Raw genomic sequence first — 27380 nt, 5'->3', positions numbered from 1 at the left:
GTAGCCTCCCCACTTGATAAACAATTGGAGAAAGCGCTATGGAAGTCGAATAGTCCTCGATGTGTGAATATCACAGTTTGGATTATGTTATTTGGGGAACTGAATTGCTCTGATGTGATGCAAAAGAAGCTGTCATCTCATTATCTTTCACCACAAACATGTCCCCTTTGTATGGCTGCTTCAGAGGATTTGTAACATCTGTTTCTTGACTGCTGCTATGAGAGCAATTGTTGGATAAGACTATTTTCGATTTTCGAATTAAATTGGGTGTTCGGAAACAATTTTCGTTCTAATGTAATGCAGATTTTGATGGGCACTACTATGAGGAAGAAGGCTAAACACTTTGGATCAATGCTGTGAAGTTGTTGCTCGCTGACCTTTGGTTTGAAAGAAATCAACGTGTCTCCCATGACAAGAGATTGGCTTGGTTTGAACGGTTTTAGACTGTCCAGCTGAATGCAACTTCTTGGTGCTCACTTTCTAAACATTTTGCTGAATACTCAATTCAAGTATTAAGCCTAAATTGGAGGACATTCATTTTTCCAGATTATTAGAGTCTCTTCCAAGTCCTCCTCTTCTTGTTGGTTGCGCGGTGTAAGGGACATTTTTATTGGAACAGTTTTTTCTGCTTTGTTTGTACCCATTGCTCTGGTTGTAATATGTTTTTGTTGGTTTTCGTTAGTCTTTGTTATTCTTGTTCTGTTTATTTTTGAAATGATGAGGGTGGGGTCTCAACCTAGTCGAGATGCCCGGGTGAACCTCCTGATCTTTGTGTCAAGTCTTGAACGTTGTTAATCTTGTACTATGAGCTTTGTCTCATTTCATTATCTTAATGAAGTGAGTGTTTCCTTTTCAAAAAAAAAAAAAAAAAGGTTTTGATCCAATCACCTTTGTTAACTACATGGGTCTCAACAAGATTTTCTCCAATTTTACCTTCAAGATTTCCTACTTGAAAAGTTTCCAACCGCGATTCTTTTGTTTTTTCTTCAGTATATGGAATCAATCCGTTCTTGAACTCTTGCAAATGAATTGATAATTATCTATAATTTGAGACGTTTTCCCCAATAAATATTGGAGTTCTTTTGCTATCTTCTTTATATTCTCCAATGCTATAACAACTAAGTAGTCATTTTGTTAAGTTCTTGAGTATGTTGCCATCTCGTAATAGATATAGGACTGATTCTTTGATTTTCTTGAACAAGGATCAACCTTTCTTAGTCGTGTTTCATAACCAAAAGAGTATTTTTGAGCCTTGAATATTTTTCTTAGGTTGTAAAAATTTATTCTTGGTGATTCTTTAATTTTCTTCTTTCTTGACTTGTATTTTAAAGGGTACACCTTAAATATATGTGGGTTGTTTGGCAACGAGCACAACACTCAAAGATACCTCTTGAGATCGGAGTCGCCAAGAGTTTCTCAACCATCCAAGTCGGTAATCAACGTTGGCCTAGGTGGTTGCTCTGATACCAAATTGATTAGCTTAAGTAGCTTCAAGGAATAAACCTCCAAGAATTAATCGTATGAATCTTTTATAAAAATAATAAATTGTTTCATACAAGAAAAGAAGACTCCTATTTATAGAGTTTTATTACAAGTGAGGGTAAAAAAGGAATTAACCTAGAATATTACCTAATTACCCAATTAACCTCATTCTTCTTACATCAAAGATGCTCAATAAGCAATTTCTATTATAATGGAAATGTTTGAAACATAAGGAACAAAATTGAAACTAAGTACAAAGACTAAAGGTAGAAAATGGAAAAAATTATACAAACTGCCCCTAATGAATATCGGTCTCAATTTGATCCTAAAGAATGGTTTTTACGTCTAACATTTTGAAATTTTTATTTTGTTTATCTTCAAGCATCTATTATCAAACAAGGCATTTTAACAAATGGTAGTAACTAAGGATAACAAATTAGAAGATCAAGTAAAATTGAAACTTTTTAAATATCATGGAAAAAATTGAAAACAAAGAAAATTTTGTATAATGTAGCCTGGTTGAAATTGGTGAATTCTGAAACATTTTCAATGTTGATATAGTACATCGATTTATTAGGGTTGATCTAGTAGATTAATTTTTTAGAGGTTCACTGTTCTTATAATCGGTAAATTTCGAGAGCTTTTGCGTTGAAATTAGTGATGTAACGTGATTAGTGATTGGATGTAAAGAAAACTTTAATGATAGTAAAACTACAATAATGTGATGTGATGTGATTTGTTTCATTTGGCTTGTTTTTGTTTGTATTTGCTTTATTTTTATGGACAAATCCATCAATGGCCTTTATTTGGTTGTAATTGTATTTCTTCTTTTTTTTTTTTCTGTTGCTTATTTGCTTATCATGTCTCATTGTAAGCATCAGTCACTTTCCATTTCCTCAATTAAAAGCCTCGTTTTTGTTATATATATATATATGGATAGATAGATAAATATATTACAACAGATATCAATCGAAGGTCCAATTTGATAAAATCAAAATTTTGGGATAAATATTAACTCATACTTTCAAATCCATTTTTTTAAAGTTTTTCCACAGCTCTTAATCAAAATACGCGTTTCTAATAATAATAATTAAAAAAAAGTTATATAAAATGACAAACCTGAATCAAAGGAACAGAAATTTTCTCAACGGAGTAAGCAGTTCCATACCACTTCTCAACCTTGTCTGTCTCGCCTTCAAATTTCTTCGACTCCCAAAAGATGCTACAAACATAAATTAATCAGGGAATTGCTGCAATACGTTTAATTTAATAGGAAACAAATATTTTATTGATAGTAAGAATTATTAAGAAATGGGAGGGGAAAAAAACACTTGGCCAAGATTACAAATAATAATAATAGAATAAAATAAAATAAAATAAACTTCCAATCGGCTAAAAAAGCATCAAGACAATCTTAATTTCCAAAGCAAGAGTAACATTTACACAATGTTAGTGAGGCTGATAAACTACGTTGTTAAGGCAAACAGTTCAGTAGAAAAAGTGCCAATACTTTGATTATTAAACAAAATACAAAATATTTCAATTTGAATTAGGAGAAACATTGCGCCATTTGTTTTTTTTTTACAAATGAAGTTATAAACAATATGTTGGTGGAGGGCTTCATACAGTATATTTGGAATTGGGCTACAGGTCTCTAAGCATGGTGGTTTACGAGTTAAACGTTAGGTCAAGCAAAATAATGCTCTGATGGGAAAATGGCTTCAATCAAATAAATTCCACAATCAGGTGGTATTACGTCCTAGGCCAAGAAATCGGCCCTTGATGGCCCCAAGATTCTCCAACTCCCACCATATTTGGGAGTGGCCAATCAGCACGAGTACGACACACTGCTACTTTTGGTCCTCCCGGGTACATCATATAACAAAATAACGACTCTATTGATAACAACCAAATCCCTGCTTGTGGGATTCGCCTATAACCCATTGAAAGTGTAGGAGTTGTACTTCGTAAAATCCCACAAGTATTTTGCCTCCTCTGACAAGTTTTGTAGACCTTGGTTCAACTAGGTCATCTAGTTGGCAACTATAGTATGGACCAACACATGCTCTCCATTATGGCAGCAAATTGTGGTGAATGCTACTCTTTCCTAATGTGCCACAAAGACAAACTCATTCTGGACACCAAGATGGGCTAGTGGTGGTTGGACAAGTAAAGATGACGTTGAGGTCGCAAGTGGATGCAAGAGAATGTTGGGCCCATTAGGTGCCAATTTTGAATTTCGAATCCTAGTCCAGATCATGGACCTTGGGCGTTATAAGTGATGACCTATATTATTAGGATCACAGGGGATGCTAGGGATGCTGAGTCGCTCCCTTTTCTCTACCTCAGCCTCCCCTTGGGTGGATATCAAAAGAAAGTTAGCTTTGGCAGCTTGTTGTTGACAAAATTCAAAAGAAGTTAGATCGATGGAAGCGATTTAATCTATCTCGTGGAGGTAGATTAACATTGTGTAAAGCTGTTTTAGAAAAACCTTCCCACTTACTATATGTCATTATTCTTAATGCCTTAAAAAATTATCTCAACCGTAGAAAGAATCAGGAAGAATTTCTTCTGGGAAGGTCACAAAGGGAGTAAAGTCAACCACCTGGTTAAATGGGAAATGGTTTCTAAATCCTTAAGAGATGGTAGCCTCGGTTTTGGTGTCTTAAGGGACCAAAATTTAGCACTGTTGGCTAAATGGGGTTGGAGATTTTTCTACGAGTCTGATTCCGTATGGTGTAGAGTGGTTTCGAAGTATTCATGGAAAAGACCAATTTGGCTGGCACACGTCTGGAAAGTTTGGTGTAAGTCTCTGTAGCCCGTGGATCAGCATTTCTTAAGCATGGCTGCAAGTGGAAGCATTTGCCCAATTTAAGTAGGGTAATGGTAAAAGAACCTTTTGGCAAGTCTCTTGGTTTGATAACTCAAGTCTAAGTCTTCATTTTCCCCAATTATTTAGGCTTACTCTTCTCCCCAAAGGGTCTGTTTTTTATCACTGACATGGAAACTCAATCATGGAATATTACCTTTCGAAGATCGTCAAAAGAACCAGAAATTTTGGAATTTTCTCAACTCCTTCAGTGCTTAAATGGAAAGAAGTTGGAGGCTCATGATGATACCCGAATTCGGGTTCTAGACTCTTCAGGAAGTTTATCGGTCAAATCCTTGTCAAAGTGCCTAGCCACTTCAAAGGCCCTCGTTCGCTCTATTTACAAAAGCCTATGGAAGTCCAACAGTCCAAAAAGAATCAAAATTCTTATTTGGATTATGATTTTTGGAATGCTAAACTGCTCTTAGTTCTTCAAAAGAAAATGCCTACACACTATTTATCCCCCTCAATATGTGCACTTTGTCTTTTTGCAGGTGAAGATCTCCAACACTTTCTTTTTTATTGCAGCTTTTCTAGGGCATGCTGGCAGAAGCTCCTCGACATCTTCAACTTGTAATGGGTGTTCTATGCTTCCTTCAAAGATAATGTTGTTCAAATCTTGGGTGGCCCTAAGTTGAAAAAGCAAGCCTATTTATTATGGATAAATAGGGTGAAGGCTTTGCTTGCTGGAATTTCAAAAGGAACCAAAGAGTTTTTCATGAAAAATCTTTATTGTGGTTAAATCGTTTGGAAGCTGCCAGACTTGATGCATCCACCTGATGTTCACTTTCCAAGCCATTCTCAAGCTTCTCAGTGCAAGACATTTGTTTCAATTGGAGAGCTTTTACTTCCCTAAATTAGATGCTATTTCATTTCTTGGTTTTTAAAGAGCTTATCGAGTTGTATTATTTTTCTTTTATGCTAAACACTGATATCTTCATCTTTTTTTGGGATATGATGAGGGTGCTAGGGTGGTGTCAACCTAGTTGAGATGGTCGGGTGCGCCTGCTGATCCCTTTATCTCGTCTTATAGTTTGCTTTATTATGTCTCCTTGTAATCTGAGCATTTGACTCTTTTCATTATACCAATAAAAATTTTGTTATTTCCTTAAAAATAAAAAGAAATAAATAAATAAAAAGGTTTCCCAGCAATATCTCAAACTAAGCTTTTCTCTAGTTAGGTCCTTTTCGTTCTTGGAGAGCTGGTTTTTCAATAAGAAAACAAATAGGGAAAAATATGACAGAGAAAAAGGTCACAATTATTATATGACAAATTTCAAAATAAACTTTTGAGTCTTTGACAAATAAAATTTCATTAAGCTTCCCAAATCAGAGAGGAAATAAACAGTTCATACTTTAGTATGTCATACATTTAATATCTGTTTTCTTTCATGTAATTTTAATAATACTATAGCAACAACAAACAAAAACAACTGCATTTCACACTAAAATAAATGAAATAAGGAGAGAGAAGCGATATGTCTTATTGTAAACAATTACAAAAAATATGCAGAAAAGATTAAATCTTGTCAACTGCCTGTTGCGTCTAATTATTCTGTACAAAGTACAAACCTTCCATTTAAAAGCTATAATGCTTATGAGAATCCAACTGGGTATGTTAGTTGGATACTTCATTCCATCACTGAAATTGTCTCTTATCCATGAGAGAGAGAGAGAATCCAACTGACCAGTAACTTACCGGACATTATCTATAGAAAGCTGATCCAGAACCCTTCCTATCAAGTTTGGATTGAATTTTGAAGGCAAAGACGAACCAACTAGCCAATCCTCTGGAGGATATAACTGCGACAGATTCCAAAGCAAGCATTTAGATTTTCTCATCAAACACTCGGTTTTCTATTTTAATAAAAGAAACAAATGCTTTTTCCTTGATGAAATCAGCACGATTAAGTTGAATAGCTACTTCAATTGGTAAGAATAAAATATACCCGATATCCAATGTTCTGCTTTTTTAAAGATATGGAATTTGACCATGTTCATGTCATGTCATGTCATGCTAGTACCCCATGTCTACGTCTATGTTTGCTACTTCAATTGGTAAGAACATAATAAACGAGATATCCAACATTTTTATGTTTTAAAAACATGGTATTTGAGCATCGACCCCAAACGTTGATATCAAGGAAAAAGGTGCCGGGCAGCCCCGACAAACGCTTTTGGTCAATAGAATCCGGGGGATCTTTCTTGATCAAATCATTAGTCAATCACCTCAAAACTTCATCCCCACTAGAAAGAGGCTTGGAAAAGGCAATTTGGAAGACCAAGAGCCCGCGTCGTGTTAACATAACGATTTGGATACTGACTTTTGGATCTTTGAATTGCTCGGAGGTATTACAAAGGAAACTCCCATCCCATTGTTTGTCTCCGACAATTTGCCCTCTCTGTATGACAGCAAGCGAAACCCAGTAGCATTGTTCCTATGCTGTCAAATGTTGGCAGAGCTTATTAAAGATTTTTGGCACAAGTTGGGTATTTGGCAGCTCCTTTCGAGATAATATTTTGTAGATTCTGGTGGGTCCTCTGCTGAAGTCCAGTTCCAAATTGCTTTGGAACAATGCAGTCAGAGCATTGTTAATGCATTTGTGATTCGAGAGAAATCAAAGAGTTTCCATGATAAAGTAACTCATTGGCAGGATCATTTCAAGACAGCAAGGCTTAACGCTTCCTCATGGTGTTCGCTATCCAAATACTTTGAAGACTACTCAGTGCAAGACATAAGCTTAAACTGGAGCTCATTTCTTAAGCAAGACTGTTAACTTTTGTTTATTTACTTTTTATCATGTGATGTATGGGTTTAGGTGCTGTTTGGTTTTAGTTCGGAGTATTTTGTGGAGTCTACTGGTTGTTTTATCATTTTTCATGTTGTTCGTTGTACTTGGATACTTTGTAATTTGTTGTTTGAATACTCTACTTGGAGATGATATGGGTGTTAAAAGGTGTCAACCTAGTTGAGATGTTCAGGTGCACCTCTTGATCCTCGTACTTTGAGCATATTAGCCTATTTTCATTATATCAATGAAAAGTTTTATTTCCGTTTAAAAAAAAACATTAATCCCAAATTTCAAGGATCAAAAGTGTATTTTGTTTATTAAGCAATGCAAAAGAAAGGAGAAAAATGAAAAGAGAACTTTCTACATTTTTACAAGCAATTTAAAACTTTTACCAATTAAATTTTGTTGTTGCTAACTACCCCAACTAGTTCATAAAAAATTTAACACTTAAGAATGGACAAGTCACACTGAGCAAACAAAAGAATGAAAATGGTATCTCTTCGTCAAATAACTACAAAGACCCCCATACAATTATGCACAACGCAAATCTAGAACAATATCCAGCCAATTTCAAATTTTCAAACTTAGGCTAAACAAAAAAAAAAATTAACATGCTGTTCTCCCATGACTTCTAAGAAAAATGTTAAATATGATTTATAGGAGAGAAAACAATAAAGAAAAAAGAAAAAAGAAGGAAAAAACTATGAATAACAAGAAATAAAATATTATGAACCAATGACTATTCGGACAAATTACAAATACCTGCATATTTAATGAAAGATTGACTACATAGTCAATCGGACGAATTTTATCTTGATAGTGGAACTTCGTCTCACAAATAGCTGAAAGCTTGATAAAGGTAGAAGAGTTGTTTCAGAAACTTTGTGAACCAAAAGCACAACAATAACTTCATAACAAATGTGGACAGTAAATAAGAAGAAAAAAGGAGAAAATTTTTATTAAAAGATGGCCATGTCACACATTATTTTTATTAACTACAATAAAATGCTAATATTCTTTTGTTTCAAGGAACTGAATAACTCATTGTCAGCCAAGCTATATGCTTAATAATATAAAAGAAATAAACTAACAAAATGTGGATGCAAAATTTCCTCGATATTTTCTTTCATGGCATAAGATGTTTGATAAATTCACCTCCCCCCCCCCCCAAAAAAAAAAAAGAAAATAGAAAAGCACAAAACAAACAACACACAAACAAGAACAAAAATCTATTCGGCTCAAAATTACTCTAATTAGCTGATAGCATGCTAAAAAAGTTATAGTAATGCACGCACATACCTCATCAAATATCCATTGGCATACACCTGATTGCTTCAAAAGGCTAATGTATTTAAAGAGAAGCCCAATAATATCCTGCATGTGTTCTACAACATCAAGAGAACAATTTCAGATTATAGTAAGGACAGTAACTAGAAAGAGAGAGTGGGAGAAAGAACCTTGACCAACATCAGTGAGATCTATTACTACTTTGAAAAAGGAAAAATTCACAGTGGAATCAGAATCACCGGCTGAGAGCCCTGTTGCCCAACCTGTATTATTTTTCCCAAAGTATAAATCAAATCAGTTTTCAAAAATTAAGTAAAGGCTAAAAAAAATTTTGTTCATAAAAAACAAGAAACTTTCTGTTCAAAAAAGGGAAAAAAGACAACCTAATGGGCCAAGGACCAGGTCCCTTCTAATCTAAGTTGATGAAGAAAGTGGAATAATCACAAAAAGACTTGTGCTGGCTACTCCAATTAGAGGCCATGAACTATGTGAGGTCACAGAAATATCCAAAAGATCTTTTTTTTTTTCCTTACAAGAAACAGTTTCATTCTTTGGATGAGATATCCAAAGATGTACAAAAGAGGCCCATTCATAGGGAATACAAAAGGTGTTCCAATTTGTAACAAGGAAAGAAACACTATAGCTAGGCCGCTAAATTTTACACCAAAAAACTGCATCGAAAAATAACCGAATCTAAAAAATCCTTGAGCTTTCGTTGTGTTTTCGGATACTCCGGCATTTCTTCCATTCCAAATCTTCCACAAAACTGCATGGATAATGCTAGCCCACAGTTGTTCTTTTACTCCTTTGAAGGGTGGTCAATAAACAGCATCTTAAGCCATTCTTGGGAGTCATTTGAGGGGCCCTGACCCAATGAAAGGCAGAAAACAGCTCGTATCAAATCTCAAAAGTAAAATTACATTTGAAAAGCAGATGGTTAAGTGATTCACTGTCCTTTTGGTAAAGTCAACACCAAGAAGGGGAGAGGTTCATCCAAGGGCAATGCTTTTGAAGTCTACCATTGTGTTAAGGCAAGAGTGTGATACCTCCCAAGCTAGAAATTTTATTCTTTTAGGGCAAGGTAGGCTCCATGGCTTATTTTATAGGGCCTTGGAAGCCTGATTAAACAAAAGATTTCAATTTATCATTAAAAGTTCTATCGCTTCTTTCCTTCCAATCCAAATCAGCCACAAAATAGCCTTGATCATATTTGACCACAACACCTTCAATTCTTCATCCCCCAACCGTTTTGCTATGCAACCCCCGCCCCCACCATTCTTCATTACTCTAAAAAGAATCCCTAACTTTACAACTGAAACTTACAATGGAGGAGAGAGATGAGATAAACTCTCTTGATTCTATATGAACAAAACACACATGTTTGGGGATATCTCAAGGTGGGAGAATCTCCTTTGCATTTTATCAAAAGTATTTGATACCACCATGGGCTACAAACCATGGAAAGAACTTGACCCCCTTAGTAGCATTACAAAGCTCCTTCACCAAAAGTCTCTAACAAAGAAAAGGCAGATTTAACCAAATAGGAACCATCGGCTTCAAGCCTCCACATTAAAGCATCAATGTTTTGGGCCGGTTTTTTATCCTACAACAAAACAAAAAGATTTGCCCACTCCCCATTTCCCTCTCAAACAAACCTCCTCTCAGCCTTAAGTCCCAATTACCATCTGAAAGATTCCACATAATCTAGACTTCGTTTTTTTGGCATTTAAAATACTAAAAATTGAACGGAACGTAGCCCTTGAAGGCTGAATACTAGTCCATCATCATCCTAAGAAAGAACTCAATCGTCCTTGGAGGGAACAAAAAAAAAACAAAAACAAAAACAAGAAATTGAAAAAATATATATTTATAAAAATAAAAATAAAAATAAAAATAAAAATAAAATAAAAAAAGAAAGAGAAAAAAGAACAATCGCCATGAATTAACCAGCACAGACATACATAATTGAATTTTGAATGCCAATTGTGATGCAAATCCATGCATTAATATATATATAAAGAGAGAATTTGGTTTGATCCAAATTTTTGGTTTTCAATATAATTAAACACAACCAAACCAAAAAACTGTAAAAACCTAAATTTCAGTACATGGGTTCAATTTCAGCTTTACTGACCAGTTGGAAATCCTTTTTGTAATACCTATTTACATTCTCTTTTGTACTTTTCATACCTTTGATGAAAAGTTCTCCAACTTTTTAACCAAAAAAAGAAGGGAAAAACTACCAAATATAATGTCCTTTTAATACGAAACAAAACTTTTCATCGAGTATTGAAAAGTTTAAAACTATCATGGGTTGGTCTAGTAGTAAATAAGAGAACATCCCCTGGTTAAAGAGCTAAGAGGTCATAGGTTCAATTCATGGTGGTCACCTACCTAGCATTACCCACGTACGAGTTTCTTTGACATCCAAATGTCGTAGGGTCAGACAAGGTGTCCCATGAGATTAGTCGAGGTGCGCGTAAGCTGGCCCAGACACTCATGAATATAAAAAAGAAAGTATTGAAAAATTTAGGTCCTGTTTGATAACCATTTCATTTTTTGTTTTTGGTTTTTTAAAATTAAGCCTATTTCCTCCTCATTTCTTACAATGATTTGCATCTTTCTTAAGTAAAATGGTTGAATTATTAGCTAAATTCCAAAAACAAAAACAAGTTTTTAAAAGCTATTTTTTTTAGTTTTCAAAATTTGGCTTGGGTTTTTAAACCACCGATAAAAAGTAGATAACAAAGGAAGAAATTTGGAGATAAAAGTAGTTTCTCTAGACTTAATTTTCAAAAACAAAAACCAAAGATATAATTTTATATTTTTCAAACGGGGCCTTAATGTTTTATATTTTTCAAACAAGAAACAACTTCTCGATGATATAATTTTTTATTTTTTTATAAGAAACATTTCATTGGTGAATGAAATAGGAAAAACCCACCAAAAGATTATTACAATAAAGATTTCCAATTGAAAACAAGATATGATAAGCTAAAATGAGAGAAGAGTTTAAGGAAAAAGTACAAAACAGTTTAAATAAAATTGAAAAAGAACAAAGGATGCATACTCCCAAATGGAGTGAAGAAGGAAAAATCAAAACAGTTTAAGGTCTTATATTTAAAAAATGCTTCTCAAAATAGCACAACAAAAGAATTGTCAAACCCTATATGAAAAAGTTTTTCTTTTTTTAAAAAAAAAAAAAAAAGAATGTTACCAAAAACATCACAAGTAGTACACTGATAGAAAAACATAATTTTTTTTAATAAGAGAACCACTTTGATTAATATAAATGAAAGAATCGCCAGAAGAGGCCCCACCAAAAGCAAGTGGGCAATCAAAAAGGAAAAAGAAAATCACAAAAGGAATCCCAATTTTGGCAACCCAAATAAATTAAAGTCCAACATGGAATATTGAGATAAACCAAAGACATTCACTCCAACATGATGTTGTCTAATATAGTCAAACAAACAAGTCAATATATGAAAGTAGAAGTGCAAATCTCACTCTTGAAGGTCTGAAACTTTTATGTTAATATGTACAAGAACGCACCTAATGTTTTAAGAACGTAATACAAGGATCCTTCTCCTTCATGGCCAATAAGATGACTTAGATACCGGCATGGCCCTTCCTTGTAATGATGAATCTCAGGAGTTATTGGCCAAACAATTCTCAGTTTATGACCTTGTTTAATTGGGATGGCTCTAACAAGAACCTGAAATGTTGAAAAAGAAAATAAGGTCTAAAACAGTAGTAGTCACATTTTTTATCAAGTAACAGCAGAAACTTTCATTTATGAGAGAGCAGCCACTTCAAAATTCATATAATAGGCTTCCAGAAGCAATCAATTTAAAATTAAACAATCAAGTCCATAAATCCAACTGAGCATGCACAATCCTTTGTCAGCATATCATAGGGGTGATGCAATACATATACCTGGAGATGTTCTGACGTGCATGGCTGACCAGGAAAATTAGCGCGATTGCAGTTATGATTTGGAATATCTTGAAATATGTTTTCCACAAGGATTTGTACTTTATCAAGCTTTTCTGAATAAGGTAAAAATAAAGGATTTGTACTTTATCAAGATTTTTGGAATAGTAAGAAATTTAAGTTGCTCTTGATTCATTTTACACAGCCCAAAAACCCAATATATAATGGGCTGAATGTGTACTAACCTTTTGAATATACAACCAGATGCATGACATTGGATGAATAATTATTTTTATAAAATTTTAGAAGTTCATGCCTTGTATCCAGCCCTTTAGCTTTTGGTTGAACCTCCAAAGTGTCCCAGTTCCCTGTATAAGTAAAAAGATGTGGGACAATAAGGAAACTAGTGCCCTTCTACACACCACCATCAAAGCACAATATGAAACCGAGAGGTAAATGCATGAACTACTGGAATTTTGAAGTAGTTAAACTACTTCAAGCAGTATTATCTTCCAGAAGAGTAGTCACAGTTGAAATACAACTATCTTTTATGTAAATTAAAAGGGGCAAATCTAAATTTGAACAATTTAAAAAGGAAGTAGATAACAAGTCAATGTCCCAAGTAAATAAATTTGATCTTTCTTCATCCACATACAGATAATTTACATATTCAGATATACAATAAAACTTGTAGACATATCAAATCAATCAAATGCCAACTCTTATTCAATGCATATAATGTTATAACCTGTGCTGAATTTATGAAATGGATGACTTTCAGAACTTATATGTCTCTGAAGCTGCATAAAGTGACAACTTTCAGTCAGAAGGGTGATTGATAGAAATTTCTTTAAATATAAGTAAGTCCAAACTTCTTACTCAAGAAAAAGCGCTGTACTTAAAAGATCTATTTCATTTTTGAGATATGTTATCTTTATTTATATTAGATACTATCCCATTGTATCTTACATTTATTAGCTATTTTCTTTACTCGTTTTAGCTATTTTCCTTTTCTGCACTTTCCTTTGTATTATATCTTCTTGGAGTTTCACTGAATACATTGAATTTTCTTCCAAAAAACTATATGGTAACGAATCCCAACCCTAAACTCAACTCACAACATTACCTTATTCCACCAATTCAAATCTCAACCTAGGATTTTTTATTTTTTTTTTAATGAAACAAATCACTTTCATTAAGAGAAAAAATGAAAGAATATAAGCACTAGGGCATACATAAAACCAAGTCCATAAAAAGAAATGGACCCGACTAAATAAAAGGAGACCAATCAAGAAAAATAGTTCCTATAGAATAGTTGTAGAAAAATTTTAAAGTTGAAGCCCCAAAAAAAACATGAAACCTAATAAGGGCCCAAACATCACTAGACTCCTTATCCAACCTTCTAAACACTATTTTAAAGCTAATAAGGATCTCCCTCTAAGGCTACAGGAATAAGTCAATAGAATTGACAAATGACTTTTTTCTCTAATGTGCTTTATATTTCTAAGTTGAACTTCAGTTTGATTTCAGCTAGCAAATTTGTTGGTGACTCAAATTGCACATCTGATTTTTACACAAACTTGGCAGTACAAAGCAAAATGTGGCCTCCATTTTTTTTTTCAAGAAAATAATTCTTCAAGTTCAGTCCTCAGTCCTAGTTTTGAGTTTTGTTCTAAGTTTGTTAGTTTTATTTTTAAGACAGGGCCCTTGTCAATAGAAAGTCTCATTTTTGCCTTGGCCATAAAAATTTCTTGAACCTTGAAAAGTTGTTATCTAATTTAATAATAATAATAATAAAAGTATATATTTTTCATTTATTGCACTTCCAAATAAGAAATCTTGGAGAAGTAATTACCTGGTGCATTCTCCACCCATCAGACAACAAATTCTTTTGATTCTCTGCAAGTAAATGAGGCTTTCATTGAGAAAGACGGAAGTACATTTCTGATCCCTAATATTTTTCTTTTATCTGATTGGCACTGAGTTCCCACACACATGCACACGCACACACGCAAGCACGCAAACGCATGCACACACACACTCTTTTTTAGATGTGCCATGAAGTTCAAATAAAATAACTGAAGCGAAGGAAACCTCCCAAATTTTTCATTTCCAACCAAGAATCCTCACGTTGAGTTTTGCCGAAGTTTGCTCTCTTTGTTACAAAGCACAGGAATCTCTCAACCGCACCTTCTTTGAATATTTATATTCTCGGTAGTCTGGTTTTTAATGTTTGATCACTTCAACCTCAATTGGGTATTCTCATAGTCTTTGAAGGTATATGTGCTCCACCTTTTTTGTGATATTAGGTAGAATTCACAAGCTTGTTTACTGTGAGTGAATGTTGTTGAGACCATTCTTTCTGAGCTTAGTTGGAAAGAAATCAATACTCTTCCAGAAAATTTTTGTGTTTGATTCAATTCGGCTTTGCTTAAAGGCTTCTTCATGGTGTTCTCTCTCCAAGAATTTTGAAGGGATTTCAAATCAAGATACATACCATGGCCCAAACGTTTTTATTGTGCCCCATTCATTTTGAAGTTTTACATTTTTCTGATTTTGATATGATGTTTTGTGATCATATGTTGTTTTGTTTTTTTTTTATCTCTGAGCATTAATATCTTATCATTATGAGAATGAAATGTTCCATTTCCATTTTAGAGAGAAATATTTCATTTCCTACCCAAATTTTCATAATCCAAAAGGGCTAATTCCTAAATTGTTGTGTGACTACGTAAAGAGAGAGATAGAAACCTAAGATATAACGCAGTGTCCTCTATCCTCTCATCCCTCCTTTGAACTTTGCCACTGTTCTTCTGGAAACGGTAGATCAACATTTATCACAATTTATTCATGAAAACCCACTGAATAAGATGGAGAATAATTTAACCAACATCATCAAGAGTAAGAACAATCAAAGAAAATATGGTTGAGATAATCTCCATTTGCCCAATACAAAGAGCAAACTGAAGGCATAAGATATTGCGAAGGAAACTTTTTCTGCAAAATCTCGTAAGAATTAAGACTCCCATTAAGAATGATCCATGTTAGGATATTAACTTTCTTCGGACTCTGCAATTTCCAAATTGCTTCATGTAATTTTTTGTCCAATGAAGATGACTAATCCAAATGACTTGTCATCGATTTCACCCAAAACAAACCTGAAGAATCAAGAGATCAACTTTGAGTATCGTCCCTATAAGTATGATATATCGAGGCTAAACTCATAAAATTTCTTTAAACTCAAAAGTTTCATCTCCTTTTAAAGACCTTCAAACAAAGGTCCACGAGCTTAATGAATCATCCAACAAAAGAAACTATAGCTTCTAAATTAGAGGCAATTGCAAATCATTTAGAGAATCTATCCTTCAAAATTACCCCATTGTGCCAAGGATCCAACCAAGACAAAGTGTGTCTACCATTTATGACATTCACCATCGATTAGGCCTCTTTATGTATAAAATTATATAACCATCATGGGTTGGCATAGTGGGTAGTAAAGGCCATTGTAAATAGAAAAAGATTTTGAGGGAATGAGTTTAAATCCTGGTGGCCACCTACCTAGTGTTTAAAATCCTACAAATTATCTTGGCCACCAAAAATAATAGAGCCAAGAGATTGTCTCAGGATAGTCGAGGAGGGTAACAAACTAGAGCCTAGACACACACAGATATCAAAACAGTTATTATACTAAGCAAATACAAAGAGAGGAATTCTGATACTTATAAGAGACTTGCACTCATCTTTTGATCTCTTCATCGGTCGCTTCTAAATAACTTCAGTTTTCGGCTCAAGCCTTTGGGTGAATCTTGTAATGTTATCTCCTTCCCAATTAATATTGATTTCTACTTGTTGGACCTTTTTCAAATGAAGCTCAAAAATGAGGAAGAAAAGTATTGATAAAATTAAATATAAAAAAAAAATTAATTAATTTTTTAAATTAAAAAAACAAACAAAGAAAAAGCACCAGTAAAGTTTGAGCTGGAACTTTAATTTTCTTTTTCTTTTCTTTTTTCTTAATTAAACAAAAAAACGAAACATTTCATTGATAAAATGAAAAGAGCCTAATACTCAAAAGATTCAAACTCCCCAATGGAGCGAAAAAAAGAAAATAAAAATTACAATGGAAGCATAAAAGCGAAAACCATACCCAGTAAGGGGATTGGAAAAGTACACCAAGAAGAGGCCAACAAACAAACCAAGCTTAACCAAATTTGAACAGAAATTGAACCAATAGCATTAACCACAAAAGAAAATCGAAAGGACTGTTGGATTGCCAAAATGTTGAGAGGATGAAGAAGAAGCACAACAATGGAAGACCGAGATCTCCTCTACTTCAATGGAAAAATGCTACAACAGAGGACTTTCCAGAATAAAAATCTTTGATCAATGACCAAATAGGAAGCAGCAAAAGAATCCACTTATTGCCAAATGAAAAAGATTATCAGAAAATGTGCGAACTTGACTTGAAACTGTGGACTAATCAAATAAAAATCTCATTCCTTGGAAACACAAATCGTGTAGATAGCAGCTGGAACTTTTCGTTGTTTAAAAGTAAAAACCCAAATATCAAATTAGCTAAATTAAAATATTTTTTGAACAATAAACAACTTTTCGTGCTTCATCCCTCAAAGTTGCTTATCCTAGATTATTTGATCTCTCCAACCAAAAGGAGGCCACCATTGCTCAATGCTGAAATTCGGAATATGAACCATGGGACCTTGGTTTGTGGAGAAATCTTAAAGAAGAAGAGGTTCTAGAATGGTCTGCTCTCTCTACATTACTTGTGCCCCCTAATGACCACTCGGTGGATGACGAATGGAAATGGAAATTGGATAAATCTGGTCTATTTACCACAAAGTCGCTCACCAACTTCTTGCCTCAAGTGGAATCATACAGAATACTCACCTATATAAGAACATCTGGAAGGATCACATACCAAAAAAGTTTTGGTTCTTTCTATGGGAGGTTAACCATGGTAGTATTTAACATGGTGGACGTACTTATCAAAAAGGCCCCATGGATTGTGTATGCCCTGAGTTGGTGCGTCCTTTGCCACCAATGTGGAGAATCCATTATGCACATCCTTGTTTTCTGTGACTATGCTCAATCGTTTTGGCAGAGAATATTATCATGCTTCAACTATAATGAGGTCTTCCCAAATGACCCTCTCATCCTATTGAATATGCTTCTTATTGAGCATCCATTCTTTTTTTTTTCTTTTGAAACAGAAATAAGACTTGATATAATGAAAGAGTCTAATGCTCAAAGTACATGAGAGGAAACAAATTGAAAATTTCAAACTCGCTAATACAAGTCTAGAACCAAATTACTAAAACTCAGAAGAAAAATTTTTAAAAAAATCCAATTTAATATAGTTCTTAAGATGAACACATATTCTGGATGATTTTAACTCGAACAAGCCCAAAACAAATAGAAGAAAAGCTTCCACCGCAACGTCTCACAAAGATTGAACTTGAAATAATGAAGAGCCAGCTAAATATGATTGATGAAATTCCAAAACCAATGAAGAAATCAGCTGCTTCCAACAAACCGATTGATAGCAAAATGGGTTGTTGATTTTGTAAGAAAAGTGCACTATAGGCTTCCCCCAATTGCCAAGTGTGAATTCCTCTTCAGCTAATGCTTCTTCTTAATCAGAATCTTCACTACTCAGACTGACATTTGATTCATCATCTGAATCCTGATTGATAAGCTTCTTGTAATCCTGAGTGAAGGTTCTTTGAACAAAAGAAATATTTGAACCAGGGATTGTAAAGTTGGTGTGAACGGTAACAAGTGAAGAACGATGTTTTCTTAGGGGTTTTATGCCTTGAGGTATTAAAGCCCAAGTGCAATTATCCTCCAAGAAATCTGGCTTGGACAAGTGGTTAAACAATGCTTCGACTAAAGATTTATTCTTCTGATTTCTGTCATTCAACGGAGGGATTGGAGAAGTTTTTGGACTCATTTCCTCAAGGATGTCATCCTGAACCGCATGATTTTCAACTTCCATTCCAGGTTGGAGGCTCTCAAGGTTCGAAATCAGGGGAGGAGGAAAATGTAAAGGCCAAGACTGACTGGAGGCTCTTCAACTTCTAAGGCGTCTGCAAGCTTTTTTTTAATCTTTGGACTTGATGGGCTTCCTTCTTGAAAACTGCAGACTTGATTAGAGGTAGGTAGCAATTGTACCGACGTTTCCTTATCGAGCATCCATCCAAAAATGAAAAACCAATCATGTGGACCCTCATCATCACAGCCTTCTTTTGGCTCATTTGGAACGAATGGAATCATCAGAATTTTGAAGATAGAGAAACGGAATTCACTCGATTTTTAGATATCCTATTGTATACATCTCTATCTTGGTGCAAATTCACTTCCTTTTTTTGTGATTACAATCGTACTTCTCTTATAACATAGTGGAACAACATTATGTAATCTCTCACGGGTTTTATTGCCCTTTTGTAATTTCAACTATCAATGAAATTATGATAGAATGTTTCTCATAAATAAATAAACAACTTTTCATTGATAGATTAAAAAAATACTGAATGTTCAAGGAAACAACCTCCCAAATGAGAAAAAAGCCACCAAATTAAAATATGACGTAAACATATACTACCAGAATCAACCGCTTTGATTTCTCTCATTGTAGCATCAGGAGACATTAAAGGTTTGATGAAAAATTGAGCAAATCTGGAGGAATAAAAAGGTAAATCATAATCAGACAACATTGTATGCAGGCAACAATAAGAAGTGAAATAGCATATACCTGTCCAAAGCCTCCTCAAAACAATCAGCATTGACCTCAAAATAATAATTTGTCTGCTCAGATGCCGTGAAGGCATTCATGCTACCTCCGTGCTATATGGCAATGGAAAAAAAATAAAAAATATTCATCAAAGCATACACATGAAGAACAAGAAGAGTAATTAGACAAAAAAAATTAAGGCTTTTTTTAATATAGAAACAACTACTTTTTGAGAAAAAATGAAAGAATACAAGCACGGACATACAAAAAACCAAGCCCACAAAAAGGGGCACCTCTTTATAAGAAGGGACTCCAACTATACAATAGAATGCCTATAGAATAGTTACAAAAGGTCTTCGAAATCAAAACCCACAAAGAAACATGATAGCAAACAAGAGACCAAATATCACTAGGATCTCTTTCCCTCCCTCTCAAAGTTATATTATTCCACTCCCCCCACAAAGTTCATAAGGTCGCACACACTCCAACAAGCCAAAAATTGACCATTCTCTCCACGCGGCAGATTGAGGAGGAACTCCTCGATCATGCTCCTCGAAACCCTCTGACAAGCCACAAAGAAGCCAAATGTCTAGAAAAACAACTCCCAAACAAAACTAGTATCCTCACACTGTCAAAGGATATGATCCGATCTTCCTCCACCTTTCGACAAAGAATACAATAGAACAGCCCAACTAGCGAAGGTAACTTCCTCGCCAGCCAATCTATCATATTAGCATGACCGTGAAGAACTTGCCAGATAAGAACCTCACTTTCCTAGGAATCTTAATCCTCCAGAAAACAGAAAAAACCGAGACACCAGAAGATGATCAACCAAACCATGACAAAAAAAATATATAATTAAGGTTAAAAAACACTTTTTTCCTTGAACTTTTACGAAGGTAACAACTTAGTCCCCTAAACTTTAGTTTGTAACAATTTTGTCCAGGTACTCTCAATTTTGTTACAATTTAGTCTCTGAACTTCCGTATGTAACAATTATATATAATTCATGTACTTTAAAATTTGTGAAGATATAGTTCTTATCGTGAAAAATGTTGGTTGAGATTTCATATGATTTCTTACGTATGTAGATGGTAAAATGATCACATATCAGATTACAAAAATTAAGCCATTACACAATGAAAATCAAATTTTAATTTTGATAAACTTTTTCACAATAGACATTAAATCAGTACAAATTCTTATACAAACTAAAGTACTAGGACTAAATTGTTATATTTGAAAGTTTAAGGACTAAATTATTACTTGCAAAGCTCAAAAGAATAAACTCTTGCAAAAATGAAAATACATTGATAAATTGATACAAAGTAAAAACGAAAGTTTAAAAACTAAACAGTTACTTTCTTGAAAGTAACAATTTAAGCTATCAGGTAGGAGTTTTCTTTTTTTTTTTTTTTTGGGGGGGGGGGGGGGGGGGGGATAAGAAACCATTTCATTAATAAATGAAATATCTTAAGAGTACAGTAAAAACCCAAGTACAAGATGAATCAAAAAGAGCAACCCCATCAAAAAAAGAAAAAAAAATTACAATATTACCGGGGGATGATAAAAGGATAGTAAAGACTGAAAGATGCAAAATGGAATCCAAGGAACATCAAACCGATACAAATCCCCAAAACAATACATCATCCAAACCAAAGCATCCTTTGGTCAAACAAAAAAACAAGGACAATCGAGATGAAGAAAAGCCAAAAGAGAACCAACTAGCTAGATCAAGCCATCAATGAACCCTCTCGAAGGATGGACAAAGCTTTTTTTTTTTTCATATGAGATTGAGCACTCCATGTCTCAAATCTCTTTGATGCTTCCCTTCATTGATTGCTTGTTTTTCCTTGTCCTAGTAGGAATGGCCATAATATAAAGGCCATTTTCTGTGAACCAAGGTGCCAATGCAAGAACGTGAGGCCCCAGATTGAACACCTTGTCTACAGGTGGAGGAATGAAGTCATACCATTGTGCATCAAGAGACTCATCAAAGGAGTAAGGTTGATGAGAGCCAGGTGGGGTCGTAAAGGGATTGATAGGTATAGATCTGAATCAGCATCCGATGGCAAAGCAAAACAATGGTCGTTGAGTGTTTAACACCTGAGTGAAAAATGATCTTTGGAGGAAAAAAAGTAAAATGGTTAGGTTTTTACTTGGAGAGATCGATGGGAGAAGAAGGGAAGAAGAAGAAGAAGGATGAGGGAAGGCCGAGAGGGATTCATTAAGCTTGTGAGAGACGGTGGAGCATTCAAATGAAGTGGGAATGGGTTGCGTGTGAGAGAGAGTTTGTTTGGGTTGTGTGTGGGACTATTTTGGCATGTGAGAGATGGAGAAGCAATCAAATGAGGGGGGAATGGTTGGCGTGTGAGAAAGGTTTTTTCTCGATGAGAGGAAAGGATGGGTTGATGGGATTGGTTGGCCTGTCAAAAGAGGGGGAAGATGTGATATGACACCAAATGGGTGAGGAATAGTGGCCGGAAAAGATGGAGTATTTGAAGATTGAGTTGTTTCAATCAAAGGAGAAATATCAATAACAGGGTTGGGCCAAAAAACTAAGGATTGATGGGATGTTTCAGCAAGACTTGTGGCTGAAAGCAAGGATACTTCCAAATCAGTCAAAAGAGGAGAAGGGAAAGGTTTATTCGATGGAATAATAGGAGTTAATTTGATCATTTACGCTATTATTATACATGGCAATGGAAGAATAACCATAAAAAAATTAGAAAAAGAACACCAATGAGAAGCTTTATTTTGATGAGTTCAAGACAAACCAACTAAATTGATTTGGCTTCAACAATTCTTTGATTGCTTGCCAACCATGTATCCAAATCCTCACATTAGAGGTAAGTATTTGAAATAGTGTAAACGATCAAATTAACTCCTACCTAATAGCTAAATTTTGGAGATTGATGGTAATTCTTACTGTTGTCGTTATTCTCCATTGCCATTTGTAACAATTGGAGGATTTTCTTGTAGAATTTTAGAACCTTGGGATGCTACAATATTTCCTGTATTCCTTCTTTGTTTATATATTTCTCAGTCTACACTTTGTATACTCTAACTTCTTGTACTCTCTAATAGCTTTTCAATCATTAATAAAAACCTTTGTTCCTCATTCAGAAACATTGGAGAGTTTTATTCAGTTCAACACAAAACACAAGGAATTTCAACCCAATATCTTTCACATTAAGACAATTGAAAATCTACTTCTGACCTTAAAAACTGATATTAGTAGAATAATATTTGATAACTGTAATGCAAAGTTGACGATCTAAACTAGACTTCTTTCCTTGTCTAGATATAGACAGCGTTAGTCTCATAGGTACATACATGATAGAACTAACCAGTAAATATGAAGAGAAATTTAGTAAGTTTCCATTTTATAGAAAAAGCAATAAATAAGAACTCCAACTCAGAAACAAATTAAGTTGTTTTCAGTTACCCAAAGATATATTTTGATAAGAAACCTGAAACTGTATTTTTTAAAAAAACAAAAAAACAAGAAACATCTTCACATTGATGTAATGAAAAGGATTATGAAGTTTAGGAGATACAAACTCTTACAAGGAGAGAAAAAACCTTCAAACAACTACGACCAACAAATCGCCATCAACTGCAGAAAAACAAAGGCTACTACAGAGCTACCAAAGAAAATCAAAAAACGACCACCAACCAGCAAAGAGCTGACAGAACAAACTGAAAACTCTTCAACGATGCACAAACTAAAATCCTAAAAAAAGAAGCTTTTGATGAATCAGCTCTAAGAAACTTGAAAAGAAACAATCACATAACATGCTAAAAACTTCCAACAAGAGGATGACACAAGGGCCAAGAAAAAAAGTTAAACTGCCACCACTTAAAACTTCCAAAAACAATGAGCAAGGAACCAACCACCAATGAAAGAGCAACCCAAAGAAAGAACTCCCACGAACTAAAAGATTCAAAGCAAAAGCCCAATTCTGATTGACAAAACAAGTTGCCTCAACTCCTTGGAACTTTACGAGAGGGGAAGTAGGGTGAATTTCTTTGAGTTGTATACCACAAGCTTAATTAAAGATGAAAACTTTGAAGGAACTGATGAAGGAATTATAACTGGCGAAGAAGATTGAGCAGCCACAATCAAGTTATCTTGGACATCATCCTTAAATAACGCCTCAAAAGCATCAGCAAAAGAATGCACATGATAAGGATCTTCGAACAATCTTTCTTCCAAAAAAGCTTCAGGTTCCACACTACTCAAACTAACTTCAGAATCTCAAGGGCAAGGGGCACAGAGATCCCCTCCCTAGCAAACTAATCACAAAAGAGCTTTCCAATCTTAAAGAATCAAAGAACGAGAATAACGACAAAATAATTTGCAATTTCTATATCACCACCAAGAAGTAAAGAGCAAATTAAGTATATCTATCAGCATCCATTAATTTTACATGCATGAATAAATAAGTACAATTAGCCAAACACATTTCTGTGAACAGTGATTATATATACCTCTGTGATATATTTCGAGTAACTGTCCTCCAATGGATACTTCTCACTTGCATAAAACAGCATATGCTCTGTCAAGAAATTGTAAATAATTTTATTAAAAAGAAGCCAAAATTAAAAAGATAATAATAATAAAGAGTAAAAACTGGCGTACTACTATAAAACATGCCCCAGCAAATCCAATCATAAACCTCCCTTGTGTAACTCCATTACATGCCAGTACTTTGCGGGCTTGGGTGAAGTTTCTAAAAGTTGTCTCTTAATGTTATTGTCTTTTCATTTATCTAAACCATAGGAACTAAATTCTAACTTTCTCCAAACCAATTCAAACAAATTATACTTTAGAAAATAATTAATGAAAACAAATAACTTCAAAAGCATCAATAAAAACTTATTTTCAAAATTATCCTCTCAGAAATTCAGAAACTGTTTTTAGTTATGACTTCCAAACCAACGATTCATTTTCTATCATTCAGATGTTTTGCCATATCTTGAATAATTAATAAGTCTTCTCAAAACACATAAAGGTAAAAGCTAGCAAAACATCAGAGAACAAAAAGCGTAAACATCACCCCTGAAAGTCTAAAGGAAGATAACTGGGTTTAAGTTACAAAGTGAATCCAATGGATTATAATTTTACAAAAAAAAAAAAAAAAAAAAAAAAAAAAAAAAAAAAAAAAAAAAAAAAAAAAAAAAAAAAAAAAAAAAAAAAGACAGAAAGAAAGAAAAGAAAAGAAAAGAAAAGGTTCTTACCAAGAAAATGAGCTAAACCCTCTAGGCCTTCAGGGTCGCTGAAGGAACCAACGTTAACAGTCATGGAAGCAGCACTCTGAAACACAATCAGATAAACACATTTTAAGGACACACACATAAATTCAAAAACGCAGAGCCCCAATTTAAGCAAATTCACATGGATGCACAAGTGAAAATCATTAACAAAACAATAATCAGATTGAAAAAGAAAACAAAAAGTGAAAGTTGGGTTTGCCTTATCGGTATCAGGATCACTGACGAGTAGAACCTCAAGGGAGTTCTTAAGGACGATTCTTCTGTACTCTCTTTTGTCATTACGAGGCTTAACTATCTCATGAGTAACCTGTTCCTTCCCAACCGCCATGTCTTCTATCACCACTTCAATCAACACAGAAATCCAGTAACAAGATAAGTAAACTCAAACAAAGAAGTCAAATCATTCAGCAAAATAAGAACAACAAAGAGAAGAAAAAGATTAAGACTAAGAACGTATCTGCAATTACTTACACAGAGAAGAAGAGTATTGAATCGAAAATTTAGCAATTCAATCAGTGATTATGCGAAATTTTGAGAAATCTTTTGGTTGAAATGATAATCCAAAGCTAAGAGCGAAATGAATTTTGACTAATTGGCGATGGCGACGACTTCAATCTAGATTTTATGTTTTTTTCCTGTTTTGGCCGTTATTGAATGGTGATTTTACCAAAATGCACCCTGTATAGTGGGGGCTTATTTGAAAAGTTTCTTTTTTCGTCTGTCCAAAAAGGAAAAAATTAGAAAAAGAGTGTCTTCTTTCTTTTACGTGGTTAAAAATATTTTGGGAAAAAATTGATTATGTATATTTGTGTGACTTTGTGTGAGGGTAATTGATTAAAAACAAATTTTCCAAAAAAAAAAAAAATGATTAAAAACAAGACCTAATTGAAAAATAGATAAACAAGACTTTGCTGATGTCAATAGCTAAAATTATATTCCTTTTGGGAAAAAATATGAGTTAAAATATTATTTTCATTTCTATATTTCGAAGTTATGTTATTTTAGACATTTTACTTTTAGATGTTTAAATTTAGTCATGGGTTGTCCCAACGCATCTATATGATGCACATTTTGCATTTGAGGTGCATTATTCATGGTTAAGTTATTCAACATGTTTGTCATAGGGCCACTTGCTTAGCTAAGTTGCTCCCTGCGTCATTATCTATCACTCCGCTCTTCAATGCTTATCATCTGATTGCGATTCATCGCCCCACTTCATGTTATGTTTGGCTATTCGATCTAAAATCTCCTTAGCTTCATCATAGGACTTGATTATAATCCCTCATGCAGCAACTGAGTTTACGGCTATCTGGGAATGTTTATTTAGGCTAGTATAGAACGTTTCCATCTGAATCGTTAAGGGTAACCAATGGTTTGGACAATTCTTAACTAACCATTTAAATCTCTCCCACGCATCATTTAAGGTCTCGAAATCTCCCTGTTCGAAGTTCATGATTTTCCTTCGACACCTTGCGTTGACTATGGGAGGGAAATTTTTTTACATGAAGTTCTCTACCGACTTCTCCCATGTAGTAACCTTGCTAGACTCGAAGGACCTCAACCATTGCTTTGCGTCGTCTCTCAATGAATAAGGGAACAAAGATAGCCTTATGGCTTCAAGTGTGATTCCAGGAATCACAAAGCAATTGCATATTTCCAAGAAACGCTTTAAGTGTGCATGGGGATCCTTCCTGCGCGTTCCACCAAACTGCCTTACAGTTTGTAACATTTGTAGCATTATAGACTTCATCTCAAATCTCATCCCATCGAGGGTTGGATATATGATCCCAAGTGCGAGTCACATAGAATAAGTGAGGCATATTCACGCATTGGCCGCATGTTGTTGTTCGCCATCAGGATGGGATTATTGACAATATTTGCCAGTTGTGGAGCCATGTAAAGCATATTCACGCATTAAGCTCGATGGATTCAACTAAGATGATTAATAACATGGATAGCCAAAGTTATTAATCGATTGTGTTCTTGAATTATCATAGTCATGCAATGTGTAAAAGGATTATTCTAAACAACTTAAAATTCATAACAAGCATGCTTTGGATTTTTTCCCTAAGGAGATTAAAAACACATTAGAGCATTCCTAAACTCTAGCAATCAAAGAATGAATGAAGGTTGATCAAGCCTAACATGCATCTAAGCATATAAATTTAAATACATTTAAGAGCCACCTAAAATCAAAGAGAAATATAGATATAGAAAAAAAAATCCTCACAATGGATCCATGAGTTTTTACCAAGACCTAAGCTACAACTCACCTTAGCCATGAGTTCGGTCCAAGATAAGTTTTACAATCATCAAAATACACCGAAGAATGAAGAATTAAAGAGGGAATGAAGAGAAGAGAAGACAAAATGGGTTTGGGGGTTGAAAGCCTGAGCTGGTATGACCTAATTCGGCAAAAGTTGTATGTATAAAAATAGCTAAGCGTCACTATGCTGAGGGGCAGCGTAGCTACACTAGCTTCTTATTGTTGTAGCACAACCCTTGAGCATAGCGATGCATAGTGCTACGCTCACCCATCTTGTCATTTTTCTCTTAAAAGGCTTGCCCACACGAGTTACGTGAAAGACATCCAACTATGGGCCGAGTTCATTTAAAGGTGCCTAAGCTACTCATTTCTCGGGAACACTTTAGCTTAGAGGGAAACTATAGGTGTCATAGCCACCCTAGGTTAATCATGCCCCTAAGAAATTGGAGTAAGCCTCTCTTTATTAAACTTTTTTTTTTCACTTTTATTGCTTTCCTTTTTCTTCTCTCTTTTTCTTTTTTTCTTTAGATAAGCTAGAACATTGGTTGGTTTGTTCCTTGTACATACATCACTAAATTGAAGTTTGAGAGAGTCTAATCCTATCCATAAGACCTTTTGGGCTGACAAGAAAAATATAGGCCCCATAAAACAACTCTAAGCATGCAAGACAAAGGATAGGTAGACAAAGAACTCAAGTTTGCATTAAAAATAAAAAGAATCTTT

General features: G+C 34.4%; 1 protein-coding gene across 7 annotated transcripts in view; it reads right to left on the bottom strand.

Annotated features, from left to right (window-relative positions):
- LOC120091708 (Insulinase (Peptidase family M16) family protein) overlaps positions 1 to 25059 on the bottom strand; it is a 34259-nt gene extending 9200 nt beyond the window's left edge. For 4 of the 7 annotated variants that reach the window (XR_016524914.1, XR_016524912.1, XM_039049819.2 and 1 more), the window contains exons 1-16: positions 24863 to 25059; positions 24591 to 24733; positions 24356 to 24431; positions 23606 to 23673; positions 19133 to 19224; positions 18983 to 19056; positions 14219 to 14262; positions 13112 to 13163; positions 12609 to 12731; positions 12367 to 12479; positions 11983 to 12145; positions 8601 to 8693; positions 8443 to 8528; positions 7906 to 7992; positions 6051 to 6154; positions 2602 to 2704 (exon numbers count right to left, since the gene is read on the bottom strand). Coding sequence is in view for 3 of the 7 variants with exons in the window: in XM_039049819.2 (XP_038905747.2) it covers positions 2602 to 2704; positions 6051 to 6154; positions 7906 to 7992; positions 8443 to 8528; positions 8601 to 8693; positions 11983 to 12145; positions 12367 to 12479; positions 12609 to 12731; positions 13112 to 13163; positions 14219 to 14262; positions 18983 to 19056; positions 19133 to 19224; positions 23606 to 23673; positions 24356 to 24431; positions 24591 to 24719 (1407 nt within the window). In the remaining 4 variants the exon portion in view is untranslated. The remainder of the gene's footprint in view (positions 1 to 2601; positions 2705 to 6050; positions 6155 to 7905; positions 7993 to 8442; positions 8529 to 8600; positions 8694 to 11982; positions 12146 to 12366; positions 12480 to 12608; positions 12732 to 13111; positions 13164 to 14218; positions 14263 to 18982; positions 19057 to 19132; positions 19225 to 23605; positions 23674 to 24355; positions 24432 to 24590; positions 24734 to 24862) is intronic. The other 3 variants (XR_016524915.1, XR_016524913.1, XM_039049820.2) reach the window with 1 other exon arrangement.
- Between the last annotated feature and the right edge of the window lie 2321 nt (positions 25060 to 27380).

Source organism: Benincasa hispida, chromosome 11 (genome assembly GCF_027475165.1).
Source record: "Benincasa hispida cultivar pf3 chromosome 11, pf3_genome.v1.1, whole genome shotgun sequence".
Classification (NCBI taxonomy): Eukaryota; Viridiplantae; Streptophyta; class Magnoliopsida; order Cucurbitales; family Cucurbitaceae; genus Benincasa; species Benincasa hispida.
This window is presented reverse-complemented; position numbering and strand designations above follow the sequence as displayed.